Source organism: Rissa tridactyla, chromosome 6, assembly GCF_028500815.1.
Source record: "Rissa tridactyla isolate bRisTri1 chromosome 6, bRisTri1.patW.cur.20221130, whole genome shotgun sequence".
NCBI lineage: Eukaryota > Metazoa > Chordata > Aves > Charadriiformes > Laridae > Rissa > Rissa tridactyla.
The window spans coordinates 64,445,267-64,464,229 of NC_071471.1; the positions used below are offsets into that span (position 1 = coordinate 64,445,267).

The 18,963-nt window shown below is 39.4% G+C and overlaps 1 protein-coding gene across 4 annotated transcripts in view; it reads left to right on the top strand.

The window, feature by feature from the left end:
• The window catches only part of TRUB1 (TruB pseudouridine synthase family member 1), a 38,485-nt gene extending 19,775 nt beyond the window's left edge, over positions 1-18,710 (top strand). For 2 of the 4 annotated variants that reach the window (XM_054206214.1, XM_054206218.1), the window contains 5 exons: positions 1,511-1,592; positions 7,262-7,334; positions 8,597-8,736; positions 9,848-9,904; positions 11,295-18,710. In XM_054206214.1, the coding sequence (XP_054062189.1) occupies positions 1,511-1,592; positions 7,262-7,334; positions 8,597-8,736; positions 9,848-9,904; positions 11,295-11,509 (567 nt within the window). In that variant the 3' untranslated portion in view covers positions 11,510-18,710. The remainder of the gene's footprint in view (positions 1-1,510; positions 1,593-7,261; positions 7,335-8,596; positions 8,737-9,847; positions 9,905-11,294) is intronic. The other 2 variants (XM_054206216.1, XM_054206217.1) reach the window with 2 other exon arrangements.
• Positions 18,711-18,963: the final 253 nt, after the last annotated feature.

An 18,963-nucleotide genomic window follows, 5' to 3' on the forward strand; every position in this document is an offset into this window, starting at 1 on the left:
CAGACATCTGCAGTACTTAGGAAAAAGGTTGCCTAAATGTGGTAAGCAAAGAATACGGCTATTTTTATATTAAAGTCTGCACTGCCTTTTGTCTGACTATTCCTGCTGCTTCCATTTCATGGCAGTTGCTTGAAGAAATATATTCAAGTGGCAGGTTGTCACATGGAACAAAATCAAGGCATGTCTTAGTAGTCCCATTTTGTAGGTGTGATTTATATGCTTACACTATTATTACTCGAGCATGTTTGTACTTCACAAGTACATGAAAAAGGATGCATCGCATCAAAGAGTAAAATTTTAGTGCTTATACCTTTTTGGATGTGTTCCAGTTGAATTTGGTCAACTAACTTGTAGAAGATAACATGCTTTTACAACTTGGTTCAAATTTGTAGTAGCTCAGTTGGGAGTAAGTTCATCGAAACCCTACTGGGAATTAGGCCTGTGGAACACCTTGGTTTTTCTCTCCTAGGCTTTACTTTGAAGGCCCCTGCACTTAAAACGGTGCTGAGGGAAATGGAATGGAATGGGATAGGCAGTGGGTCAAACTGCAGATTTTAATACCTGAAGGTATCTCCAAACTTGACCCAAACTCATGTTACAGGGTGAGTCTTCATGCATTGACAGCCTTGTGAAAAGACATGGGGCAGCTGGTTCACGGGAAGCCTTCTGTCAGCTCCAGCAGATTCTGCTGTGTGCCCACAGCCTGGCAGTGCTTAGGGTGAAAATGTGGAAAAGAAGGACATTAGGTGAAATGCAATAAGGACAAGAAGTACTCTGGCGTCGGAACAGGTTAATTCCTTCTTGCAAGCTACAAACACATACACTGAAGATTTCTTTAGAGAAGAACTGAAAGGAAAAACCCTGAAACAGAAATATTTGGAGAACCCATGTCACTCGGTGGCCTTGCACTCCTTGTGCTGCTCACAAGGTCCTTACCAGATTCCACATATTCAAAACTCTAGCTTTAGGCTCTTGCATATCACTACATTTCATAGCAGAAATATTGTAATTTTTTGCCTTGGAAGTGGGTGTTTTGCCTTCAGAAGTAAAGGTCTTTGTGGTTTTCATTTTTTTATTTTTTGTTAAATTGTGAGGGAACAGAAAGATTGTGTGTGAAAGGTACTTTATGTGCCGTGCTTCAACAGTGAGATATGACACCCCATGGAGACTTTGATTTTACCACCCTATTATTGTCTTTATGGTATTGATGTATTTATGGTAAAAAAGTTAGATTCCATGTTGCTGCTTCATGGCGTTTCTAAAACTGAAATCATAGGCACATGTCATGCAGAATTTAATTTTTGTTTAGTTACATGTCTTTTCATCTTTACTTACCAAAAGGTTGCTGGATTGACTACTCAGATAGTATCCTTCCTGTCCCTATTTGAAGTACTTGGTACTTGCAGTCTTTATTTAAAAAAAAAAAAAAAGAAAAAAAAGAAAAAAAGAAAAAAAAAAAAAGAAACAACCTTGAAGACCTGACTTACTAATCTCTCTTTTTCCTTCCCAGAAGTACACTGCCATTGGACTACTGGGCAAAGCGACTGATACATTAGATGCTACAGGAACAGTAACTGAAGAAAAACCTTATGGTAAGTGTAGATGTATCTGCATACTTCATGTAATTTGAAGGCATAAATAGTCTCTATCATAGAAAAGCGGAAGAGATGTTTGGGACCCTGTAAACTAAATTTAAATGTGAAATCAAACTAAGATTATTTCATCTTCAACTTCAGTGCTCATATAATTCAAACCAGCTTCATGCAATTATGTCCAGTGCAAGTGTTCATTTCTGTTGGAAAAAAAACACCCAAGCATTAGATTAGGAAGGAGAAAATAGAATTGGGCAGGACTGTGTCCTTTTAAATCTTTGACAGACTGACAAATGACGTGCTGTGTCCAGTAAAATTTTCCTCTTTCAGTGTATAGTCCCATGAGAGCTCTTTTAATAACACCCTTCAAGGCCAGTGGAGGAATAAAGTACTTAGATCTTCCCTCTGGGATGCCCCCTTAACTACAGACTGCTCAACCTAAAATGAGGGTAGCATAAACTATTTTCTACATATGTTCACCTACCAAATCTTGCTTTTGCTTGCAGTCTGTGTCCTAGCCACTTTAATAATGAACTTTTCTGACCCACAGAGCACAGTGCAAGCATTTAAGGCTTCAGAATTAATCCCGTGGCTTTGTTGAAGTGGACATTCCACAGTACCCAGGGCGTCTTAGAAACAATGTGGGACTAATCAGGGACGCACCAAATGTATTTGCTATTAGTTCTTTCACAACCTGGGGAAAAAAGAAAAGAACACAATAGGTACCTGCTTGCTTAACAACTCTCACAGGTCCCACGCTGTTTGTGGTACCTGGTAATAGGTACATAAAGTAAATTATCTTTTTTTTAATAGCATGCTGAAAAAGGTAGCCTGGATTCCACCCCCAGTCTCCTTTCTTTTGGAGTTTTCCTTTTTGTACGAGGCAGGCAAGTGTGAATTTCTTGTCTGCAGTAACCTGATGGATCATTCTAAATAGTATTATTTACTAGGTGATGTTATTCAGAGACATTGGATCATATGCTTCTCCTTCAGGATCAAGTTCTAAGGCTCTAAGTTTCTGAAGGACTGAGCATCCACATGGTGTTAGAGTTGCCAATGCTTCATGGTGGCTGGAGAGAAAACTTTCTTTGTTTTTACGTATACCTCTTGGAAAGTGGTATGTTGTGCTTCAGCTGCACTGAGTAGTATTCATGGTAGATACTTGCTCACATATGAATTGTGAAATATCATTTCAAGTACGTGCAACTCCTGTGGTCACTTAAAAAAAATTATCTTACAACACTGGGTTTGCTTTTTTGTTTTGTATTGTTTACTGGAGACAGAATTTAAGGTGTTGTTTTCGTGTGCTTTTCTTTCACTGGCAGCTCTTCTTATAGTAGTTCCCACCTCTGCACCACCTCATCTGTTATGGTGGTTTAGCTTTCTGTTAGACTGTGTGCTTGGGGAACTGATTTGGGTTAAAAATACCCCCTATCTTTTGAGTTGCTTATCTTTTTAAACTGAGATCAGTTGCACGATCCAGTTCATCATGCGGTCACGTGAAAAGCAGTATTGGCATTGCTGGGGCAGGGCAGTTTTGGGTGCTGGACAAAGTTTCCTTTTGCTGAAGCTGACGGCTGAAGGAAATGCTTGTGAAATTGGTTTCCATGTTGGTGCAAATCAGTCGGATTTGAATTCTTCAGAAAGAAGAAAAAGAGAACATGCACACTCCTTTTTTTCCATACTACCTAAATACTTTGTATTTCCTTCCTTCTTCCTGTTCTAATAAAGCAAGTATTTCTCACCTTTTCCAGTGTCTTCTCCAAAGCAGCATGGTTTTCTGCAGGATTCTCTGAGTGGCCCACCATCCCTAATCCCTAACTCTAACTGGTACTCCGAGAACAGGCAAACCAGATATTTGAGCTGAATTTCAGCTTTCCTTTGACACCTGCAAGGATCTCGGGAGAAGCAGACCATCTGCTAGGGTATATAAATCCTGCACTGTCAGCAGCATACAGGACTGGGCCTTAGTACAGAGAAAGGGCACTAAAACAGTTTGCAAGACACATAAAACTCTTCTTGAATGACTCCACTGGACCACAAGAGGAAAGTGTCTGCAGAAAGTTGCCTGCTATATTAACTATAAGAATGTGTTACATTTTAGTCCTCAAACTGTCCCTGGACAGCAGTTTAGAAAGCAAACTGTTGTTTATTACAGTTAGTCGCAATGAAAGGATGTATTGATGAGAGCTCCTTGCGTTTAATCCCTCCTGAACTTCTCATGGTTTTTAGTTTGTTTCTTAGCAGAAGAGTTTGCATTTCCACATGAAATTAGGTTGTGGCTTCATACTGCCCCCAGGCTATCAGATGCTGACTTTGGAAACAAGTAGCATTTAGCGTTCCTCTGACGGTTTCTTGGGAATGTTAATGTTTGTTGCCCTTTTTTTAATGTTTGTAACTATGTGTAGGAATGTGCATTCTGAAACCCACTTCCTCCTGGCTGCCTACAGACTATATACAGACATGGAGAACAAAATTAATGAGGATTTTCTGCAGGTCTCTGCTGATTATGCTGAAACACTTGTTTAATAGAGCCATCTGAATAATTTGAAAAAAGTAGTCCTTTCAGCATTCTACTTGCCTGTTTGCAAATAATTGTGCTGGGTCAGATTGAGTCGAGGTCATCTGCTATAGTTCTGTTGGGCTGTTGTGGATAATTCTTGTGTTCTGTTTTGGTGTAGTTTGTTAACGAGTACGGGGCAGTATCACCCTTCAGTGGAGGCTTCTTGAGGTTGTGGCACAATTGGCACCTTTTGGTTTGGTAACTAATTAACTTCCTTTATGATTATCGCAGGAAAATTGATCAACAGTCACCAGTGTTGAGAAGCACAACTGTTTTTTAAATTTTCATATTGGAAGCTAACAGGCTCATTTTCAATGTTTTTAGAAACATCAGAGAACTGAAGTTTGGGGTGCTTTGAGGTGCTGATGGAATCGTAAGCAATAGTCCATGAGAAGACGCATAGCCTGTGCAGAGATCACATAACCCCACTGTTTGTCTAAGGACATAGGAAGAAATTTAGAAAACAGCGTTGAATTGAATGTATTCTAAATAACGTACTCACAGAGCAGATACAATCATTTTGTTCTAAGCTAAGGCTGTTGTTATTCCTAGGGACTGGATGCAATTATCCCACAGTCCAAACCTCAGCAATCCTCACTGTGAAGCAGGGTAGCAGCCTCCACACCCCTCCCTGGAAGGACACAGAGCTGCAGTTTAAGTCCAGCTTCTAGCAAAAACTCACGATCCGCGATACGGCGGATAAGGATATTTGGTATTTCCAATGGGGATATTGGGAGGAATAGGCTAACACTTGGTAGCAAGGGCAGTGATAGATGTGTCTCACAGAAACATCTCTCAACCCCTTGCTTCCAGGGAGTGGAGAAGGGAAGTCAAGTGGGGAAAGTTTTGGGTTTGGTTGATGCTAATTAGCCTTTATGGATGTGTCTGTATTTCATGCTGTATGAAGGGTTGAGTCCAAACTTGCTGACCAAACAAGCTGTTAACCTACTAAACCCAAGCCCACAGCCAGGGGAGGGAGATGGGTGAGCCGAGGGCCTGAAGGGAGACATTTCTCCTAGGCGGCAGGTCTGCGTTCCCCGCTACCTATGCTGTGGTTGTAATGACTGTGGGAGCTGAAAGGTGGTGAAGGAGCTGGTTCCCAGTGTGGGCTGTGTGCTCTGCAGGGCCACGAGTCCAAACTGATGCCTGGGACAAATACAGAGCTCAGACATAGTGAAACTGTTTGTTTGAGATGAGACTAATGGTGCATTCTTTATGACTGAGAGCTGGACGGAAGCTCCACCAGCTTGTGTGTTGTTCTGGGAGAGGGAAAGAATCCAATACAGAAAGACAGTGTATGCTGGGGGGGGGGGGAAAAGCACAGCGCATGGTTTTAGGTTTTCAGAATGTAATACTAGCCAGCTTGTGCCACGATGTATCGTAGAAGGCAAATATGATTTATTCTAGATCTCAGCAAGATCAGCTGTAAATATTTACTTTGATACCACACCATACAACTTTGTTTGTTAATGGCTTATTACATCATGCCTCATATGGGGGGATTATTTTTTTTTCCTGAAATAGAGATTGCCTGTAGCATAAGTGATTTCCTCAGAGGCTGGATGTAACCTCTCCATCAGGGGAATATGAGATCAGAGCAGGAACTGAACTCAGGTGTCTCATTAAATGCCCTAGCCACAAAAGCAGTTTACAGGGTGAAAACTGGAAGAGAACTCCAAGTGACACTTACGCTTAAATCTTAAATACTAAATTCTAGCCTGAAGCAACCTAGGGTTCACAAAAAGGCTGCCAGAATCACTGGCATAGAGCTGGGTCATCTAACTTTCTGCCCTGTAGTTTTGTTGTGACATGTTGCTGAACTAGAGGAATACAAACAGAAGATTGAAATAACCATGTAAGAAGCGCTTCAGAAGAAGATCCAGACTTACTATACAATTGATTTTGTTGTTCCTACGCTGTATTCTGATGTACATTGGTCTCAGCATCCCTGACTGACACTTGTGCCTTGCAACCTTGCTGTTAATTGAAACTTCTTGAGACAGCTGTTGTGGCCCAAGGACAGCATCTGCTCTTGATGTGCTTTACAGAAGTGAGGTACCACATTGCCATCTTCCAAAGCTGCTGTGGAAAGGAACCTCTCCTTTTTTTACTTAAAGCATAAAGTACAACTGTTTTGTAAGGTTTGTAAGTAAAGCTCTGTTCTAAAACATAATGAAAGCTCAATAATAAATTTGGTTGGTTTACGTTCCAGGACGCTGTTGACTTAGCAGGGTGACACTAATTGCATATAACTTATGAGAAACAGGACTAGTCAAGTCCTAGACAGTAGAAATGCACTGAAGTGCACTGTGATTAAAGACCTTACGTTTGTACTCTCTAAACAAATTAGAGATGAATGTCAGATGAATGTTACCTGTATTGAATAGTATTTCAAAGGACCAATGCAATCAGCTACTTAAGTTATAGCCTTCTAATAAAAGTGGGACAGATGTGTATGTGTACTCTTAAAAGAGAGTAGATTGCCTAAAGCAGATATCTTTCTTTTACAGGATTTCTTCAGTAAAATTGCCTTACTTAATATATAACAATACCCTGGTGTGCGTTTGCAGGTTAGTTGTTTGATACGGAAATGTGATGTGTTGTTCCAGGTGCAGTCTTTTTCTTCACTAGAAAAAAAAAGCCACAATGCTTTCGCTCTCTAATAATCAGTTGTGTTTTTTTCCCCCACTTAGATACTCTTAAAGAGAAGTTGACAAGGTTAGATGAGCTTTTTATTCTTTTTGGTCCTTTAACAAAAATTAGAATAGGACAAATTTCGTAGTTCTTTTCAGAATTCCCAAGAAAAATGAATTTGCAGTTCCAAGAGAGAAAAATTACGAAAGAAAACTGTGTATATTGGGATTTTTGCCCTTCTGAAAGCGTCCAGACTGTCTTAATCACCTTGGACAGTTTGTTCCAGTCTTTTTGTGATAATTCATACTCCTACCTACATTCTGTCTTTTATCTCGTTTCTTTGGTGTTTTTCAACCAATCTAAATTCAGACAAGAGGGGCCTCTTTGTTGTTTCTGTTTGCAGAACATGATTGATGCCATTAGTGCCATGTCAATAATCAGTGCTAACGTACTTACTCTTTTCTTTCTACAGACCAGATAACAAAAGGAGATCTTGAAAACGTGCTGCAAAAGTTCACAGGGGACATAATGCAGGTTCCTCCACTGTAAGTTCCACAATATTCAGACACTCTTGGCAGTTGGGTTCCGCTCTCAGGACTTGCCAACAGAAGTCAGTTCTCTCAGAAATAGAAAGACACATTTTGGCAAGAGGATAGAGGAAAGGCAGGCTTAGGAGTTTAACGTTTGCAACTGCAGGTCATGCCCATTTGAATGTCAAGCACAAATGGTAACCTGTAGTCTGTGGTTTTTTTATGGTAAATGTAAAGTAGCAAAGCAGTCTTAAACAGCTTTGCAGGGCTGGTGACGTCTATCCTGTCTTCCAATTAGAAAGCAAAGCTTTGAGTCTTTAATTTATAGTTGTAGGGTAAGGAGAGGCTCACTGACATCTGTGCGGAAGTGTTTTAAATGACTTTGAATTAGTTTTCTGAAAACTTAGAGTATGAATGAGTGATTAGTGACTGAGCTTCCGTAGCGTAGCAAATTTCTTCTAGTCAGGTGAGCCATAGTAGCTGGCAATGTGTAAGCACTTAGCTTGCGACAGATGGCTTTTATGGTGATTTAAGCTAACATGCTTTCCTTTGCATTTGCAATGGGTCGGTTACTGTGGTTCCAATGTGAGCCCTGTAAGGTCAGTAATTCAGTAGGCATTATGCTTCATGTGACTTGTTTCAAATTACCCTCTGATAATTTGAGCAAGATCTTTTTTGATTTTTCTATGGTCATTTTTCTGTCAAGACCAAAGTTGGAGCTTTGGATAAAGTTTCATGTAATCAGTGAAATTAATTTTTTTTTGTTCTATAGTGGTCCCCAAACCCCCCCTAGAACGGGGCTACATAACTTGGCAGTTGCTGTTGTGAGATGGGTAAAGGTACAAGGCAGGATTACAGTAGTTTCCTGAGCAGTTCCCAGTGCTTGGCTCAACATAGCACTGAAGCAGAGTGTGCCCTGCAGACTTCTGAGAGAAAGCATGTTAGAGGCATCTACAAGTGTTGTACCCTTTATAGGAACTCTTTGTTTTCATAAACTACAAACTGAGTGATGAAACACTTTTAAATCTGTACAGCAAGAGATAAATACAAGACTCTCTCTTTTCCAGTTTACATAGCTACTGGCAAATGAGATGATTTTCTGTGTCTAAGAGATTTCAGACGCACTTAACGGAAGTTTTTTTTTTTGGTGAGCGCTTGGAGAGGATTAGAAGGGTGAAATGTACACTACTCTAGTACAATATTAACAGGATCTGGAGGATGGGAAGCTTGTTCTATTACAACCGTATGACACACATTTTCATGCTCTATCTGATCAGCTATTCTGCTTTGAAGAAGGATGGAGAAAGGCTATCAACTCTGATGAAGAGAGGAGAAGCAGTCGAAGCAAAGCCTGCTCGGCGAGTAAGAGTGTACAGCCTCTCTCTCCAGCAGTTCCAGCCACCACTGTTCACACTGGGTAAAGGCAAAAGATTATTACATAGAGTGATGCTCCCAGCATGTTAGTGCTTATTTACTCTCAGAATGGGAATAAGATAGTGAAATGGGTTTCATTTCCCTCAGCTACTTATTTTGGTGTGAGCCCATGTGCAGAGACTTTCACTTCGCAGTAAAAGCGCCGTATTTTGGTTTTAAGTTAAGCTGATTATATGTAATCTTTCTGTGAGGGAAAATTCTGAGAGACTGGTCAGGGGATTATTTGCATCTGTCCATGATTTCGCAACCTCCAGCTCACTCCTCCTTTCTCAGGTCTGCTTACTTTGCTTTGCCCATTCTTTTATCCAGATGCCCAGACCTGCTGGCATCATTCCCAGGGCACAGCGAGGACCAGTATCTGTTACTGCCAGGCCTCTTTCTTGGTTATCCTTCCTTCCGTCATACATGAAGAAACCTGGGTAGTACATTAAGAAGCACATTAATAAATAAACCAAAAAGACTGTTGTAAATGTTTGATGCTGCTGTGAGGTCAAGATAATGTGTTGCATTGATCAGCTACCTAGTTGACCCATAGTCATCTGATGGGCCAGATGTTAGATGAGGAGCAGGTATGAGTGACAGAACTCCGTGCTGTGTTACTTCAGCCCTTACTTTATGGTTGGATGACTAGCAGCTGATCACTGGCAGAGGGGGAAGGGAAGGGCTGAGAGAGCAGGGAAAGTCAAAGGTAAATTTTAAAATTTTATTAGAGCTGCCTGTGTGCAGTACGTTAAAAGCGCTGATAGTCAATTTAGACTATACTTGAAATAACTTGTTTTCATTATTAGAAATATGAAACTTTCTGAAACCTTTAAAATGAATAGGACCGAAGCATTTGTTAACATACGACAGCAAGTACTTCATTTCTAGTGAGTTAGTTCAGTTGCCATTGTATTTGCTTCCCCTGCTGTCTAGTTTAGCAATCTCACCCACACATATGTTACAGGATGAATAATTGATGTTGCATCCTATAAATATTTTATCACTGGGTTGTTTGCTTAGCACATTTTTACATTTATGTGGGGGCATGGTTTCTATGTAAAGGAGATTTCACGTTGCACTGGCAATTTACCATGTCACTATTAACATTCCAGATGTTGAATGTGGTGGTGGCTTTTATGTCAGGAGCCTGGTCAGTGACATTGGCAAAGGTAGGCATGAAAAAAACCATGTCAGTTTAAGGAATGAATGTGTCTGGTTATGGAAAAATTTTGTCATTTTGTGTATCTCCAGTAAATAGACCTGTGTGTTATTTTGCAGAATTGTAGGGCTATCACTTGTTTTTATATACCAAGGTATTTTCCTTGGGAGCGTGGGGGAACGAAGGCTAAATAATTGCCAGAGGACCTTGGGGGCTGGGGGCTAAAAATGGAGCGAGTAATATCACTGAGCAAAATAATACAAGGCAAGGTGGGGATTTTTTTTTTCCTCCTCCATATGTTAAAGCTAACTCAGATTAAGGATGAGAAGAAGAAGAAAGATACTGTCTTTTTAAACATTATTCATCACATTTTGAAAACAGATTGCACAGAACATTACCATGCACATAATAAACCCTATCTGCTGGAAAGACTTCTACATTTGTGATGATTTTTCTAGTGTTTTCTTTCTCCTTTACCTGAACTGTGAATGGTTTTGCTTTCCCACAGGGTTATTTGTCTTGCTCTCTATATCTATCAAACTGCATGATGGAGAACAGATAATCCATTTCAAATTTTTTTTTTTTTAAATGATACATTCACAGATCGAGAAAGCAAGTGATGTGGGGTAACCCTATGAATTTCAATGTTGTTATTTGTGCTTAGGCAAGTCAAAGATTCTCTTTCTGTTACTGCCTTCTGAGCATATTGGCTTATGTTTAGTCCTATAATGACAAACCAAGATGAAGTATGTCCTCAGCTAGTTTCTTTTCAAAAATAGAAAATGTAGTAAAAATCTTCCTGCATCAGAAAGAATGGGAGAGAATATTTTATTATACCTGTGCGCTTACAAGTCAGCTCTGGTTGCTGTTTTGTGTTGTAGCCCCTCATTATGTAATTCTGTCCTACTGGTATTTATTTAACATAACAGAGCATTTGTTTATATTCTTTATTTTTCCTTATCTTAGTTTATATAATCCTGATAGGCAGCATAGGGTAAAAATATCAAAAATCCTTCTTGAAAGCAAGAAGTGATAAGGCCTCAAAGTCTGTGGGAAAATAGTGCGTGGTTTTCTGAGTCATTTGTGAATACAGAATGTTCTGCTTACGTCTTTTGTCATTATTTCCTCTCTTTTCATTCTGATTTCAATCTGGAAAACCTTTTCACAATTTTCTGTCAGATTTTGAACTGTTTACAACACTGGAGATCTATTGAAATCAAAGGAATTCCTTGGCTCAAATTTAAGAAGATACAAATGAGTGATAAATCTTCATGAGCTTCCTTCTCAAATAAAGCAGAATAACGTAGAAGGCTGCATGTGAAAATACATTTTAAGTGAATTGCAAATAGTTAAACTTGACAATGCACTTTTTCTAAATCCTCTTTTCTCCTTTACTGTAGAACTCTCTACCTGTGCCACTATGCAAGAGCTGACCCGAACCAAACAAGGGCCATTTACACTAGAGGAGCATGCCCTTCATGAAGACAAATGGACAATTGATGAAATTGCACGATCCTTAGAGCATTGCACGTCTCTTCTCCCGGATGAGCCATCTCATAAAAAATTGAAGACAGAGCATCCTGGTGAAACTGCTGTGAGCTGTGAAGATAAGTGATAAGTTGAGCCAAGGAAAAAGACTGAATGATTGAGACATTTTAAGATTGGATTGGGATTGTCTTGCCTCCTGTGTAAATTTACAAGTCTGTACTGGGAGGATGACAAACTGCAGTGCAAGAAAAACGGTTCTTTTGTTTTCTGGGGTTGGAACATGCACTGAAAATATCCAGTGCTTGCTGTTTTCTGATCTGTTTATTTTCCTTCTTGCACACTGTAAATGGGTCTGCCACTGATGTCAAATCTTCATAAACTTTTAAAGAACTTACTGGGTGCAATACAGCTGTTGTTGCTAACTCCTCAATAAAAAATTATAAACATTAAGGTTTGATAAATGTGCTCAAAAAAAAATCTTTTTTTTCTTTATAGCTGGTAATCAAACCCCGAAATACCATGGTGACAAGACTATCATAGCTTGAAGGATACAAGAATGTGATGTAGCAATTTGCTTTCTTGAAATCCATTTCAGGATATGTCCATTTTACTGTAGTTTTTCCTATGCAGATTGTTCTTTCAGTCAGACGTTATCCAGAGTGCATTAAATGCAGATGGTAATGTTTTACGTTAAGTCTGAAATATCAGTGTAAGTGAATAGTTTTAAGTATAAACAATCCCCAAAGATAACTGATAACAAATGGTCTGAAGAGTGCAGCTGTCATTACAGGTGTACAAGTCTTATTCTGGTACAACATCCTGGTTGGTGACCACCCATAATTTAAAGCGTAGTTAACTGTTGTGCCCTTCATGGAATTACTTTCACCATCTGTGTGTATTGCTTGAGCTTTCTCCCATGGATTGGGTAGAAGGTTGATGTGCTTCTGGGCTTTTACTGATCTGGTCCTGACCAGAAGTTGTATGGGCAACAGAGGGATCCACCATCAAGGATCCTCACTGAAGCCATTTTAATTCACTGGGGCAGTGAGGGCCTGTTCTACAGCTCACGTAGTCAGCAGAATTTGATTGCACTGATTATTTCTCAGCACTGCTTCCCTTGGGATTGTCAAAATGACAAAAAGACAGTGGTTTGAGACTGCAAAAAAGCACTGTAGTTTGTTTCCATGTATGTAATGGACTATCCTAAAAAGACTTCCCTGTGTCTCTCCATACAAGTTAGTAGTGGCTCTCTTTATCTCTTGTCATAATGAGGAACATGAGGAGTAGTTTAAGCACGTGAATGATATCTGAGAAAAAGTCCTGCTTTTCAAATTGTCACTGAAATGTCACCAAAGAGGAACGGACTGGCTGCTGTTACGGTTTTATGCTGCTGCTGGCCAAGTGGCCTGCTGTGGCTTTGTACAACTCCTGCGCATTTGGGTTTTGGTTCTGGAGTACAGGGATTTGACTGTCTTACTCTGAGTGACTGAATGCTGTACAGCCAAGAGGTGGTGCTTATATTAGGGTGTAACATTTACAGAAAGACATGGAAATTTGATTTAATACTCTGTGTTAATGGACTTGCTACTTTCCATGGTAAGTTATCTTTGTAGCTAATTACCTCTATTGCTTAAAAGTAGTTGTGTTTTGTTCCGAACTTGACTTGAATCTCCACATGCTGCATTTTCTGTCTTTGTCTGCACCTACAAAAAGTAGTTTCTCTGTGTGCTGGTGTTAAATGACATGAGCAAGTTCCCAGCCTTACTTTCAACCGAAGAAATGAAATAAATACCTGAAGTTTCTCATTGCAGGATACCTTTCCAGACATCTGTAGTGGTTTTTTGTTTTCTATAGAATAAGAAACTGAAGTCTATGCAAAATTAATGAAGCTTTTGTTTAGAGAGAGGATAGAGTTTATGCTTTATTGTTCAGTAAATAGTTAGTTTTCTTTTGTATATTCTTATAAAGAACTTAAAGGAAACACTGAAAATATCACAAGCAAATTGAAATATTAGAGCACTGTAGCAGCAGCACGTTCAGTGTACAATATGGATGAAGTAAGCGTTGCTAGAAATTTTGATTTCAGAGATGGGAGAAAAGACTTGTGTTCAGTAAGAGAACAGTGGGAGATTTTAGTTGTTTCTTTTCAGGTTGTGGTTTTTTGGTGCTTTGGATAGGAACAGAGAAGAAAGAGATTATTTTCTAAAGAAATCAAATAAAGCAGAAAATGTCATTTTCCAGTATACTTATCTTGAATTATCAAAGACTTTGATTGAAACACAGCTTCTCTTATTGTCTAAATCTCTGTTTTTCCAAGAACCTAATTTATGTTATCCCAGCGGTCTTCTAGATTAAGTTCTCATTTTATTTATCTTTCTGATTTTTTAAAAATAGCCTTGTAGATATAATTCTGTTAGTCTGCTTGCTTCATCTACAGGGATTTGTTTCTTCGAAAATTAGTGCAGTTGAGAAATCTTTCTATTAATAGGGTACATTTGAATACAGTGTTATAAGTGTCTAGCACATTTTTTATCTCATCTGTTTGTTTAATGCTCACCATGGCTCTCTTGCTATTCCATGTAAGACCTCCTGATACTTTTAATTTCAAATGGAGAATTATATTTTCATCAGCTTTTAGGTTAGCTTGCAACTGGTCCGTTGTAGTTGCTGATAACAGATCTGTGATCCTGAGAAGACAGGATCTGTTCCATAGCCTAGTCACTCAAGAGAAATGACATGGCAATCAAAAGAAAGCCTCCGATTGACATCAGCAAGTTCTGGTTTAGACTCTAAATCCTAATGCATATGGAAAGCATAGGGAGAGTTGTAGCTGTGTAATAATAATGCAATTCATTATATATATTCATTAATATATATATTCATTATATATATTCATTAAACATAATGTTGTTGAACATGTGCAGGAATCCGCATAAGGTGCGTAGATAGTGTTTCTAAACTGGAGGTATCTTTCAGTTTACAAATGCACCTTCCTACAATGCTTTTATTCCTCTGCAGCCAGTAGACAGACTTACACCGGCCCTAACTAGACTTCTTTTTTCCTGGGATTCCTCTCATCTTCCCCAACACTAGGTTCTGTCACATTCAGAAATAAAGGCAGAACTTCTTTATCTCAAATTAATAACGAATTTCTCCCCACATAACTTGTATTGAACTACAGAAGCTATGTCGCTTACAAGTTGAGTAGTGAGGGCGTCTGTCTGTAGTGGTAAATGGCTGGAGAGCACGCAAAACAGCAGATAGCTCTTCTTGGAAGACACAGTGTAAAGAATGCATAAAGTCATGAACAAATTACACAATAAAGGCTTGTTTTATTACCACTGATGAGTGTCAGCCCCATTCCATCCCTAAAAAGCTGTGCTAGTTTTTCAAACATTCAGACCCCTCTGGCTGCTTCCCAGTGTCTTTCCTGGGTGCTCTTTCCCAGGTGCCCCTCTGTTTTAATGGGTCTCTGCCCCTTGAGCCATTAGTCCCGATGGAAAGTAATCAGGAAGCCACTGAAAAATCTAGGAATGGCTTTTTTAGATATGTTTTAATAAGTATTTAACCCAGTATCTTGAAATTATCTAGATCTGGAAGTAAGTGTTGTGTTCCCATGGGAACGTAGGGAAATACTTATTTTAACTTCTTTATTCTTATTAACATGCACGTCCCTGAGATACCAGACTTCAGAACTGTGCCATATCCTCAGAAAAATGTAGGTTTTTTCCAGAACAAAATATCCTGTGATCCTGGATCTTGATTACTGACAGTCATGGTTTCTCAACATTAAGGGCTATTTAGAGTGAGGGGAAAAGCGTCTACACAATATTTCTGAGACTAGTAGAAGCGTTACTACCAAGTGCCCTGCTGAGACAAACGGTAGTTAATAGGAATTTTATGCTACTCTGGCCAGAAAATATGCATGTCTCTGTGAATTACCATTTAAAATATATCCGTGACACAGACTGAAAGATTTGCCTCATTTTAATGAGCATTGTTCGCGGTGAAAGTCCTGGTAGAAAAGAGTGTCCTGCTTTTTTGAGCTGAATATTGTCTGTCTTGAATTTGGCCTTGGGATCTGTAGTCCCCAGTAGTGCGCTACCCTGCTCTGGTCCTGAGTCTGCGTCCAGTGCTGGAGCTGCTTCAAGGAGATTGACAAGGGCTTCATGATTTGTTTGCTTCTAATGTCTCTGCCTGGCTGGCTCTCTTTCTTCCTTATTTAAATGGTAGTTTTTCTGTGCACTTCATAATATATTTCTGCTGCCAGCACGTTGAGCACTTTTAAAATGTTTTTTAAGCAAAATCAATAGGATCTTTTTTTTTTATATATTAATCAAGTCTGAGCCATTAGCAAAATATTCTAGGAGTGTCTTCATCAATAACTAAGCATTTAGCATCTTACTGTGCAGTTCTGGTTTTGATTTATATGTTTATTAGAAGAAAATAAAGTCAAACTTTGAATAACTCTCCAAATCTTGAGATACCTTAGGATTTTATTTTTTAGTGTAATAGGTGGTGAAGTTGCTATGCTGAGCATGAATGGCTCTGAGACTTTAATGGCTAGGGTCATCCTGTTTGCTTGGCAGAGTCAAGGAATCAGTTGGCAACACTATTAATTTTATTATTAGGGCTCAGAGAGACAAAGCCAGAGTGTGTGTGTGTGTGTGTGCGTGAGAGCGTGACTACAATACGTACAACCAGAGGGACGCTGTAGAGACAGTGACTGGGTTCAGCCAGCCTGGGCAAAATTACTGTCCCTATTAAAAAGCAGTCATTGTTTCTAATAGCTATGGGTTTAATTTGCTTCTTTGTGAGACCTGATTAAGTAAATCACCAATACTTAAGAGGATGTCAAACAAGCAGGTTTATCATCTGGATGCTTACGTCTCCACTCTGGGTGATGGGATGGCACATCTTTTCTTACTGTCTCTGAGATCAACTGCTAAGGTTGTATAGGTGTTTAACTGGCAAAGCAAGAAGTTGGTAATTGGGAGCGGATGGTTTCAGTGCTCAGGACAAAAAATGGACTATTATTGCAATAAGAAAACCATATTTTTTTCCAGTTCTGTTTTTGGGGAACTGTTGGAGACACTGCCATGTCTCAGAGAAGGTATTAGCATCGCTGCCTGAGAAAAGCCTAACGTTTTTGTTATGGGTGTGAATGTCTTGGACTTTAATCCTCTTCCCTCCTCACCTCTAGTTCAAAAAAGTGGGGTTAAATCAAAGCGTCAGCCTCTCCCTGATTTTTCCATGTCACATTGCTGTGTCTGTGGTGGATGCTGAGACAATCCTATGCTCAAACTCTGGGCTGTAAAAGGGCTTGTGTGGCTTGGCCCAGAAGTTAACAGTAACTGGGAATGAGTAGGACGAGAAATGAGGCCATGGAATTTGTAGTATAAACACAAAGCAGCCTTCATGTACTCATCTTAAGTGACAGCTCTGTGCCTGGCCTGTCCACTTTGCATCCCATTAACTTTTCTACTCGTGGAGGCACTTCATCCTAGGACTCTCTCATCCTCTCTTCTGAATTCCTTTCCAGGTACGTGTTGGCCTTGGGATAGTGTGGAGCAAAAATGCTGTGTAGTTTTCTGGGGGGACAGGAAAGCTGGTGACAAAGTAGAACTCAAAAGGATCAAGTGTGTCTGGTCCGTTTCTTACCCTGACCCTTCCGTAAGAAAGGTGCAGTTCTGAATGCTTTAGTGCCATTTCTCTGGGACATAGGATTATTTTAGATATTTCAGAATTAAGTACTTCAAAGTCAAATCTGCAGCTGAGTGCATGCATTAAAAACAAAATACATCGTCTCACAGATGTCACGCTAGTTTTAACGGCATCAGAACATGATTTTACAGCTTAAAAGGAGGGGGGTAGAAAAGGAATGGCAAGAGGTAAACGCATATTGCAGTTGTTACATTTTTGAAATAGATGAACTCATTTTAGGTAATCATGTAAGAAAATACATTAAGTACTCTAATGGAGAAAAGCTACAGAGAAAGGACATAATTTTTACTACCTTTTCTGTTTCTTTTAGCAAATAAAACAATTAGCTTAAATACATCATTTCAAAGCTTAAGAAGCTTTTATGTGGAAATGCATGAGAGGTTGTTACTGTATGCTGATGTGAAAAAAGGCATTTATTTTCATTTCAGCAGCTGAAAAGATAGTCTTCAATGATGCCCTTCAAAAGGCAGTGTTTTGTTTTGTTTATATTGAATTGCCGTAAATCCTTAGCATAACTTATTCTTTTGTGGGTGGAATGTTCATGTTAAATCATTTCCCGCAGCTGGCTTTCCGAGGGGTCAACAAAACTGTTTCAAGTTCTGCAGGTACATAGTACACATTCCCAGTCTAAATGGAACATTGTGTACAAACAATAAATATATTTAGAAAACAAGATTAATTCTCTGTAATCTTTGCTACGCAGATTGCTCTTTCAGTAACATGTTATCCAGGCTGCTTTAAACCTGGCCGCTGCTTTGCTGCATTGCTTTGTGTACAGCTGCTTCTTACTTTATACTCTTGATTTGACAAAGGGCACTGGCAGACTCTGTTGATTTCTTCTCCAGGTGATTAATTTCACCCCACTGCTGCTCCTACACAGAGAGATGACTGGCTTTAACTTCTGTATTTACTAGCTATGATTTCCTAGGACTGTGCTCGGCGTTAGCAGAGAGAAGCGCGTGTCCACCTCACCTGGCCCATTCATAGTCTGGTATGTGGAAGTGTCGTCGACGGTGCAAATTTTGTGCCAATAAACCAGACTGCTAGGAGAAGACCATATGTCTCATCATGTTGCTGAGCTAACCTCCAGCAAAAGACAGAGCGGGCAAGTAAGAGGGGATGGTAAAGTTCTAGTGCTCCTCCCTCCAAGCAAGAGTGGGTGGAAAATGTCATCGAGGTGTATGGGTATGTAGCTAATTTAAAGCATGGGATTATTTCTCTTGACCGCAATGAGAGGACTCCTGCCCTTTGTTACTAAGTTATCTGAAGTATTACTCACTGAATTAAGGCCTTGTGTGTTTCGTTTTCACCTATCATGTTTTTTTGTCGTTTTTTTTTCCTTTTATTTTAGTAATGCAAACTGATGGATTGAAAAATTGTATTTCTTTTTACAAGAGGAAAAAAAGACAGAGTAAAATAAATATTAATGGTGTGGCACAACGCTTAGAGTTGTTCCACATCTAATGAATATGTAACAGTTCTATTTTCTGCTTAAAAACAAACACACAAAAAATGTCAAAATAGAATTAATGTTATTTTTTAAAAAATGTGTTAATCGAGGAAATGCATTTCTCCAGAGAGTGCTATTAAAGACTGCAGAATGGATAAACCTATTTGTTGAGTGGTTGGTGATCTGTTTCTAGATTTAGGAACGTGCAACTTCTATTGAATTGTATACCATTTCCCTGCACCAGTTTTATCTGTTCTCCTCTGCTGTGTTGTAGGTGTTTATTACTGGAAAGAGCGTAGTCCTGCAATCTGAGCTGCTATTCAGCCATTCCCTTCTATCAGTGGAAATATGCAGTGCTCATTCCCACTCTTCCCCCCTGCATTAATGAATCCAAGCCGGTCCTTCAG